The following is a 10,723-nucleotide window of genomic DNA, read 5'->3' on the forward strand; positions in this document are numbered from 1 at the left end:
TGCGGGGTTTCGACGTTCGCTCGAACACCACAAACTCCGATCTCCGATTTATTTGGACCCGAAACAATTGCAGGAACCAAAGAGAAACAGAATAATTTCCTATTTCGAGTGAATATCAATGCAATATTAAAACCGATGAAGACTTAGCATTTTTCAGGGGAATTTTAAGCGACCAAATGAACTTCCAAAATTTTTAGGGGAATTTCCACGGCTAAAAAAGGCTTCAATTTTAGGAGGGATTTTCGATCTGTAAAACTTGTTCCAAACGAACCCCAAGGCGATTATTTATAGGGAAAGATTAGGGTTTGAAAGGCTGAAAATTGGGCGGGATTTTCATCAAACGTTCGGATTCTTTGATATTTCAAACGATTGGTCAAAAGAAGCTGTAAAAATCATTAAAATTCTCAGATCTTCACGTGACGATTCAATCTTAAAAAACCATTTTGAAATGGAGAGTTTATATTCGTCTTGAAACGAACAAAATCTTCAAATCGAGCGCACAGATAGGCAGATGTCGAGACAAAATTTGCGCGAAATGGGATAGACAAGGTCTGGCCTCGGTTGATCCGACGGGGACATCGTCGCATTAATGGAAAAGAGAGAGCTACGAGAAGTCGGGGAAGGAAAAGATTAGGTTTGCCTTTTTTTGTTTTTTTTTTTTGTTTTAGAAGAGAGAAGAGAGAGAGAGAGAGAACGGGGAGAGAGAGAGAGAGAGATTGAGAGAGAGAGAGAAGAAAGAGCCTCTTTTAAGGCTGTGGGCTTCAAATAATGAATTAACATCCTTTGATAAATTACATGTTAATAAGTGTCGGTTAAAGAACAAATTATGCGGATTGGTCAAGTATTTAGTAATTATGGGTAATGAAAAATATGATGCGATAATATTTATAAGGTTTGAAAATAATTATGATTGTTTAATTGCATAAAAAATATATTCTTTTTGCTAAAACGGTAAATTCTAAATGTTAAAAAAAATGACCCTGTGCGAAAACACCAAAAGTATGTATTTATTAGAAAAATAATAAAAACAAAATTATATTGCCTGATTATAATAATATTAATAATATTTTAAAAGTCAATAGTAAATAAATGTTGTTATTTAATTTTAAAAACAAAAAAAAGCGTGTGCATAATGCGGTAAAAAATAAAATGATTATAATTCAAATTATGATCACCGTAATAAAATAATAATAATAATAATAGTAATGACGATAATAATTGGTGACAAGATAATAACAACTAGTGACGGCAACAAAATAATAAAACGCCGGTATAATAATAAGCTAACAATTCAAAAAAAAATATAAATAGTTATTTCTTAAATTACCTAAAAATGTAAATAGGTATTTTGGGGGAAACGGGACAAAATCGGGTGTCAACAATGTAATTTGATAGTTGTGGATGGTTTGTAGGTGTTGTAGTGTGGAAATGAATTAAAATCATGAAAATATGGATGTTGGTGTTAAACCAAATATATGTGTGTTGAGGCCGTGTATGTGTGTAGTATGTAGGAGTAACAATTAATGGTACTTAGCATGTTTGTGTGTTCATTGGATGTGTAGAAATGAATGAAATGCATGAGAAGATGATGTTGAAGTTGTAGCCGTGTATGTTGTTGTTATGGCGGAAATGGGCTGTTTTTGGTAAAGACAAGGAATGACTCATTTTTATTTAGCATTTGGTTGTCGTCGTTGTGAATTAAATGATGTAGAATGAAGTTTTAATGTTACTAGTCGAAGCTATAGTTGTGTGGGGCTGTTTTAGGAGCCAATTTGGTCCTAATGTGGTTTCTTGAATTTATGATAATAATATTGTTAACGTGCGGATTGTTGGTGAAGTTTATGAATTTGGAAGGAAGGAATATGTTATGGTTGTTCATGTTGAGTTGGGGAGGTTTCGGGTTCTATGGCATATTATTTGGATTGTTTGAATATTTTCGTGGATTGTTGGAAATGTTATTGAATCATGTTTGAATGGTCTTGGGTTGGTATTTGAATGTGTGAGCAATACGCTTGGATTGATTATATATGTTGATTTGAACGTAATTGGAATGTCGTCGTATTGTGCGAAAGGCTATGTTGTCGATGATAAATGATTGGTGTTGTTAGAATGTTTATTGGTATTGTTGTTGATGAATTTGTCGAGTTGAAATCTCGGGGTTGTGCACTTATAAGGGAAATGTTTCAAAATTCTGTAGAAAAGTAATGGCTTGGAATTGAATTCTTCGACGCTTATGGCTAATGTTCGATGCCTATTGGTGTTGTTGTAGATTTTGAGAAGACGAGACTTGAGTTTGGATTAGCTTAGGAAGCAATCGAGGTATGTGAAGCTTACCCTTCTTTTCTTTTGTTATGTCTTAGATGAGATTAAGGTATGACATGATTTGTGCCTCGGGGTAACTCCATTCTTAAGTTTCAAGTATGTTTGTGATTCGTATTTGCTTTTGATGTTGGTATCCTTAGTATGGTCGGGCCATGGTTCGTATGTCTTTGATATGATTGAGTTTGAAATGTTGCGTAAGCGATTCTTATATGTTTCTTAATATTCGTATCCTTAATGCGGTCGAGTTATGATCCTTACGTCTTTTGTATGATTAAATTTCTAAGGTTGCAAAGGAGTTATATTTTTAAAAGAGTTTTGTTTCAAAAGAGTTTTGTTTTCAAAAGAAATATGTTCCTAAATGATTTCGAAACCACGAACGACCGTAACTTTCAAGAGAGAGCTCGGATCGCTTTGATTTCTTGCAAATGATTTCATGACGCAGTAAGGACTTAAATTTTTATAGGCGGCCCCCGGATTGGGTTGATACGCTCGTCCGTGGGTCCCGCGACTTTTCTATGTTGGTTTTAAATGACCTATTTTTTTAAGGGGATTTACTACGACCACTTTTCCGATCCCAAGCATGATTATTTATTTATCGTCGAGTTAGGAAATAAGGATTTTATGCCTACGATTTTGATACGTAACAACGGTTTCAAGTTCGATTGATATGTCCCGAGCGAGATTCGGGAGAAAACTTGATTTGACTATGGTTTTGAATTTTCAAAAAGAGGGTTCGTTTTGATCATTCGGTTGAGTCTGTGATGATGTCTGATATGCGTGTGGTTACTTACGATCTGCTCGTGCGTTCTGTGTTACCTCTTTCACCGGACCCCGGGCCGTATACGATCGCGCGCACTATGATATACTACGGTGTTACGCCGTGTTACGATTCCCGAGACCTCGCCATAGGGCCGGGTTCCGTTTATGGAGTTATCTTTGTGATATGGCTTATGATATATTGTGTGATGGTGTGCTATGTTCGGGGTTGTACGAGATTTGAAACTTCGGTGTTATGTCGTGTCAGGCGCAGATAATGGCGAACCACGTTCGTCCGCCGGGTCCTATGGACCGTATTTGATATGTGATGATGTATGATGATATGATACGAGTTTGTTCGCCGATGGCGGGTAAACCTAATGATGAGGCAAATCCCACATTGGTCTAGGCAAATCCCACATCGGTTAATGTTATCTCGTATGACGTATTATGATGTGTTGTACGAGTATGTATGATTTATGTATCGGATGTAAGTACTTAGGTAATTGGGTTATTACGACTTCATTTTCTCGTACTTTTCGCTTGCATACTCGCATATTCCGCATCGACCCCTTTCTTCGGTCGCATTTCATGCCACGCAGTACCCGCCCGACGAGCAGCGAGATGTTAGCGAGAAGATGCTCCACCGGATTGGCGAGCTCCACTTCTCCGGAGGCTGCCGAGTCCGAGGGCTTGTATGGTGTCCGAGATGTTAGTAGAGACCTTGCGGACAGTGTGTGTACGAGATGTCCGTTCGTAAGTCGGCTATGTAAGCCGACGCATCATGTAGGTATTGTGTTATGAATTTAACGGGCGCATTTGTTATGTTGTGTTCTATTTGATTTGAAAAGGGTGAAAAGGCATGTTTGTTTTCCGAAAAAAATTTCCTTACGCATTTTGACATGTTTTGCGGGCAAGTATGATTGTGTGTATCCGAGAGTTCGCGGGTTCGCTCTCTGGCCCTGGGCAAGTGGGTCGGCGCCCATCATGCCCTATCTAAAATTAGGGTGTGACGATTATGACTCGCATTTGTTTTATCTTATCGCTTTGCATACTCCGTTTTATATTTCGTACCCACCCCTTTCTTCGGGCCGCGTTTCATGCCCGCGTGCTTACGACGCATGTACGTTCGGTGGATCCACCGCCAGACACCCCTTCGTCGTTTCTGAGTGCTCCTCTTATTCCCGAGCCTACATTTTGTATATATATTCGTTCGCTCGCATTTGTATATATTTGTTTAGGGGCACGGCGGGGCCTCGTCCCGTCCCTATGATTCCGTTTGTCCGTTTGGGGGTGGACATATGCGGGTTATGTTCGGTGATCTCATTCGCTGCGCAGCCTTGCTTGCCTTGCATTTGTATATGTTTTTGGCCGTTACGTCACAGGATAGCACCTTGCTCGCTCGATATATATATATGGCCGTGCTTTGAGATGTTCAAGACAGTTGGATATAATCTGAGACAGCGTTTGATATTTGTGTCTGTATAAACTATCTGTGTGTAATTCGGATTCGATGAGTGTGTTTGAGTGCCCAACTCGGGCACTAGTCACGGCCTACGGGGTTGGGTCGTGACACAGATTTGACTCACAACGGCTCAATCTAGCTGGTTCCTCTCTAACCAATGAGGATGGAGGGATTCAAACTAAGTTGAGACAAATCCCTTGTACTTCTTTGACCGAAAAAATGCCGAAAAGCAACGAAAATGAAGAAATAATACCATGTTTGGTTGAGGTGTGGGTGGAAACGGGTGAAGAGTGACAGAGCAATTAATGTTGTGCCATTATCGACCAATTCCTTGACTACAAAGCCATGCGGTCCCTTGTTTTTGCCAAATCTAGCGTGTTTGACGTCATAGGAAAGAGAGAGAGAGTCGTGTGGCCGACCACTTGTGGTTTAAAGGAAAGGGAGAGAGGGTAAGAGTTTAAGGGGTGTTTGTGTCACGACCCAACCCCGTGGGCCGTGACTGGTGCTCTACCTAGGCACCCGAACAAACTTACTAATCAAATCGTCGTATTAAGGCATTTCCGTATTTAACAAGACACTACCCCGTACCGATAAATAAACGTCATACAAATACGTAAACGTATGCTGTCTGGCGGTCGCCCGTGCAGTCAAAAGTCGAATCGAAACCGGCGGAATGCACATCGCCCACACACACATACATACAAACATATGGGCCATATCGGCCATGGTAGCATACACGGGCCGCTTAAGGACGCAAAACGAGTAATCACATACGAACGAACCGGACCCATGACCCACAAATACGACTACAAAGCCTCTACGTATACATACGTAACGAGACAAACATACGAACATACGACGGACGTGGCCCCGCGTGCCGAACAACACAAATTACAAGGTATGCATAACAAAAGACATATACGTATACGGGCTCCGGATCGAGGGGAGCACCTGCACAAAGTAATAGGAAGCCTAAGCGAGGATCGCCCAACCGAGGCAAATGTACCGCGCGGCACGAAACGCTCGAAGAAAGGGGGTCAAGACGGGAAAAGTACCGAGTATGTAAACAGAGATACAAAGTAATCCAAATCATAGGGAGTCGAGGATACAAAACGGGCTGTAAGTAACAAACATCAAACCTCGTAAGTAATGCAAAATAAAAGTCATCATAAGGCTCGGGAACGTGGTCACCCCCTCGACGCCGGTGCCACAACCCATCATACTCCCGAAGTTTTCAAATCTCCGTACATCTCCGAACACATCATAATATCACACACATCAAATCATCGTAACAAATCGATGCCATATCACATCATAACGCCAAACGGTAACCGGCCCTATGGCGAGGTCTCGAAACCGTAACACATCATACTACCGAATTTGTCACAACGCGCACGATCTCAAAACCGGCTCCGGGTGCGATGAACGAAGTCATAACCATTGGCACGAGCAGTAGTGCAGTAGACCATATGCCGATTAAAAGTAAATTCCAGGACTCGACACATACTTTTATATACAAATACATTAGTAACGAGAGAAGATTCAAAACGTGAGTATCGAGTCAATCAATTAATATACAAAAGTCGCAGGCTTTTAAGTTATCGCTTTTCCTCAAAAACACATCGTAGGTCATTCTCGAAAATTTAGTGTTATTCGAAATGACAAACGTTCAAATATCATTATGGGCATTTCAAATGGACTTAGAGTCATAGGCAAACGTTTTCTTTCCATATCATACGAACTGAGTCAACGAATCAACTAAGGGAAGCCTCGGGACTTGCGGGCCCACCTCGGGTCAAGTCAAGGCGGCGAACATAAATTACAAACATTAGGCTCCCAAAGGTTATTCATAAGAGTTTCGGAGTGATTCAAATACATTTGCGGAAGTTACAAAGGTTTAAACATTCTTTTGATCAAATATAAGGATTATAATTCAATCACGCTGAATGAATAGTATGCAAACTCAAATTCGGATTTCCGAGAGCAGAATTGTTCCTGAGGTTCCGATCTTCACCTAGTATGACTAGGACATGCCAAAAGAAGGAAAGGTCGGCTTTACATACCTTGGTCGTGCCTTATGCCCGCTTAAGCTCAATTCCCGTTTGCTCCAAAATCTACAAATGGTCACAATTACCAAACGTGAATTCAAACTTTAGGAATTCAATCTCAAACTCATACTTGTCTACCGAAATTTCGGCAGCGCCTTCCCTATAAATACAACATCCCCGAGAATTAAACTCGGCCAAAATAGCAACAACCAACCCAACAACAACGTCAAGAGTCACAACAAAAATACATTCTAACATAAAGGTTCTTCTTTTCTACATTATGCAATAACTCCCATTCCAACTTCACACTCCCAACTTCATGTCAACGTTCTCATATTCATTTACTAATCCAAAACCATTCAAATATAATTCGGAAACATTCCATATCATTACTACAAAATATTCACAAAATATACAAAATATACAACTTTCCATCAAAGCCATAATGCATCCCAAACTTCCAATTTTCAACATAAATTTCCATAACACATTTTGCCTTCCAACTTCATTGACAACAATCAAAATTTACATCTTACAACCTCAATTCTTATAATTACATAAACTATATAAAATCGCATACTTTCCGACAACAACTTAACAACAAACTCTTCATGCTAACTTAAACCATTATTCTTCCATCTTCATCACAAGACTTCTACAACACAATTAACAACTAAATGAAATTTAATTCACTTCTCCTCCACACTATATGGCTCTCGGCCAAACACACCCTTCACACACACACACGCCATGCACACACACACCACTTCCATAGCCTCTCATCAAATTCTAATCATTATGACATGCATACTTATTCCATAACACAAAAGATTAGAATCTCTTACCTCTTTCTTGAAATTTCAACGTGCCGCAAACGTGGTTCTTTCACCAAACTAATTATACCACGTCGGAGAGCGTCTTGAGCTTGCTACTAATTCAAGAAGAACAAGATTTTTGGATCAAGATTAAAGGCTTGGAAATTATTTTTTTTTCCTTGTTGCTTCGGCCGAATGGCCTTTCTTTCTCCCCTTCTCTTCTTTTTTTTTTCTCTCAATTTTTCTTGAAGTTTCTATGGATGAACATGAATATATACATGCTCTCCCACTTATTTGTCACATGCTTAGCATGTGACTTAAGGCTTGGCTTGGGCCAAGTATGTTGGCCGCCACCTCTTGCAAATTTTGGGCCTCAATTTTTTTTCAATTTTTTGTTGAGCCCAATTAGTTTTTCAAATCTTGTTTTGTAATTCCGAAACTAATTCCGAAATTTCAATTTTGCCCTTGGCCTTCTCCAATGTCTTTGCACCAATATTTTTCCATAAGTAACAACATGCCCACCAAATGTAATCAAAATATGTCCTTATTCTTACGAATCACAATTATGTCCAAATTTCCCGAATGTGCAAAAACACGGGATATAACAGTTTGGTATTGAAAATGTAAAAGGGAAGGGGTTATTCCCCGTTAGAAGCTAAGGTGGGTCGGGTCAGGTCTCTTTGGGCCAGACTCGGTCTAAATTTTTAAGGGCCTGGGGCAGTCCAACACATATATACATATATACACGTGTATATGTATACACAGGTGGATATCTGTGTATATATGTATATAGGGAGAGGGGTAAATATGCAACACTTTGATAAATAACCCCAATTTGCGATGATGTCCATTAGTTGAACATTTCAATTATGACCAGATTAAACAACTAACCAATTAAAAACTGAATTGCAAAAATGACCTTAGTTAAATTTAAACAATGGATTTGGCTATTTCAATTATGGCCATCCTTAGCCTAATCACACAATTATATTAATTTTGCAAATGGTGACCTTTTTTTTTGGTAAATAAAGTAACTTTTATTACCAAAGTGCATCGTTTACAGCTCAAGATGTCAACAAAATAGACGAAAAAAGAAACTCTGGGATCTGGACATCTTTCCAGTCCCAGTTGCATCGCCTAGCCTTAAAACATACTATAAGTCTATCTATGCCACTCGTATTACCCGTGAGGTGAGCTCACAAATCACTTAATGCTTAGTAACTCCTTTCAAGATGGATAAAAATTTAGTTTATCCGTAGTTTCGCTAGCTTCGACTTCATCCTACCTCGCACACAAATCGTTGAATTATCCTCCTACTTTGGTGATCAGCCAGGTCTTCGGACTGGAAAATGCACCGGTTCCTCTCATGCCATACTTGATACACGCACCTGACAACACTATTTGTAAATTTCTTCCCCGGTCTTCTCTGCCTTTGATATGAATGCATGCCCAAGTCAATTCATGGTTCAAGATGTCATTGCTTGTCTATGAATTCCTTTTGTCATACCAACAGCTTGTTCCATACACCCGTAGCCATAAGCACATTCAAAGAATAGATGGTTGATGGTTATCATTTCCATCACACATGGACACACTACGTCATTTGTCATGTCCCATTTCTTCGCCCATCCCTAGTGGCCGGTCTACCATGGCCGAGATTGAAAATAAATAGCCATCTAGGAGTCCTTCATTACGGCTGCATTAGTCTCCGCTCAAAGGCACTCTTGGAGCTTCACCCTTCAACTTTTTGATACATTGCTTTAATATGTATTTAGAATAGTACGGCATAGCAATGAATTAAATGCTGGGCTTATACCCATTTCTTCTATATATTTTTGGCCTTAAGAATTTTTCTTATCATCCATGAGGCACATTTTTACTTCCTCATCCCAAAAATTCTTATGTTTCCCATAGTATGTGTGCACCTATTGAACCCAAAGCTTATCCTTCTTGCTGTGTAGGTTCCATAGTAACTTGGTTATGGCTGCTCTATTCCATATTGTAATGTCAAGAACATTCCATCCCCCAGCTTCTTTAGGGCCGCATATTTTGTCCTAAGCTAGTAGAGCCTTTTTTGATACATCTATACCCTCTGTCCATAAAAAGGTTCTGCAAATTGCTTCAATCATCTTTATCACTTTCCTAGGAAGCACGAACAACTGGGACCAAAAGACTTGTATGGAGAAGAGGACACTCTTTAGAAATTGCATTCTACCAGCATAAGACAGAAACTTGGTAGTCCAAGAGGTAATTCTTCCCAACATCTTCTCAAGTAGGGGTTGGTATTGGACTACGGATATTCTTTTAGCACAAAGAGGGACTCCGAGATACTTTATTTGCAATTCACCCTTAGGGATACCCAAGAAGTCCAGTATTCTCCTTTGATCTTCATTAGGAACACCCCTAAAGTATATGGAGCTCTTGTCTTTATTTGCAATAAGCCCAGAGACACTTGAAAACTCCTAGAATATTGTATATATTAACTGCACAGACCCCAAATCTCCCTTTGAGAATAGTAATAGATCATCCGCGAAACCCAGTTGTATTAGTTGCATCTTTTCACATCTCGGGTGGTAATTGAAGTTTGGGATGTGTTGTAATTGCCTCAAGTTTCTGCTCAAATAATCCATTGCAATGATAAACAGAAAGGGGGATAATGGGTCTCCTTGACTTAGGCCTTTCTTTCTTTGGGAAATGAGCACTAGGAGTGCCATTGATAAGTATAGAATATAACACTGTGGTAACACATGTCATTATCCATCTGATGAAACTAGTAGGAAAATTCATACCAATTAGCACCTGCTCCAAGAAACTCCAGTCAACCGAGTCATATGTTTTTTGCATATCTAGTTTAATCATACATCTTGGTGATAGCCCCTTTCTTCCATAGCCTTTTACCAGTTCCTGACTCATGATTATATTATCGAGATCGGTCTCGGGTACAAAGGTCGACTTGTTTATCAATCAACCCATCCATTACCTCATATGTGTCTACGCACTGGTAAGTATTTTGGATATTATTTTATAGAGCACTGTGGAGCAAGATATTGGCCTGTATTCCTTGATGGTCAGAGGATTCTTCACTTTGGGTATTAGTGTGACAGAGGTACAATTGATAGCTCTGTACATCACTGATGTGCTGAAAAATTCTTTGACGGCTTGATTGATACCCCCCCCCCCCGTTATGGACCATGTCTTTTTGAAGAATAGAGAGTTATATCCATCACAGCCATGTGCTTTAGAGCATTCTATGTTGTTCATTGCTTGATGTATCTCATAAATGGTATTGTGGTTGTAAATTGTTTAACCCTTAAATT

At 39.5% G+C, this 10,723-nt stretch overlaps 1 protein-coding gene across 1 annotated transcript; it reads right to left on the minus strand.

The window, feature by feature from the left end:
• Positions 1 to 9,460: 9,460 nt before the first annotated feature.
• Positions 9,461 to 10,319, minus strand: LOC132043204 (uncharacterized). The gene is made up of 2 exons (XM_059433683.1): positions 10,011 to 10,319; positions 9,461 to 9,868 (listed from the first exon to the last, which is right to left on the minus strand). Exons 1-2 carry the CDS (start codon positions 10,317 to 10,319, stop codon positions 9,461 to 9,463), a joined length of 717 nt encoding a protein of 238 aa, XP_059289666.1.
• Between the last annotated feature and the right edge of the window lie 404 nt (positions 10,320 to 10,723).

This window comes from Lycium ferocissimum, unplaced genomic scaffold (genome assembly GCF_029784015.1).
Source record: "Lycium ferocissimum isolate CSIRO_LF1 unplaced genomic scaffold, AGI_CSIRO_Lferr_CH_V1 ctg22015, whole genome shotgun sequence".
Classification (NCBI taxonomy): domain Eukaryota; kingdom Viridiplantae; phylum Streptophyta; class Magnoliopsida; order Solanales; family Solanaceae; genus Lycium; species Lycium ferocissimum.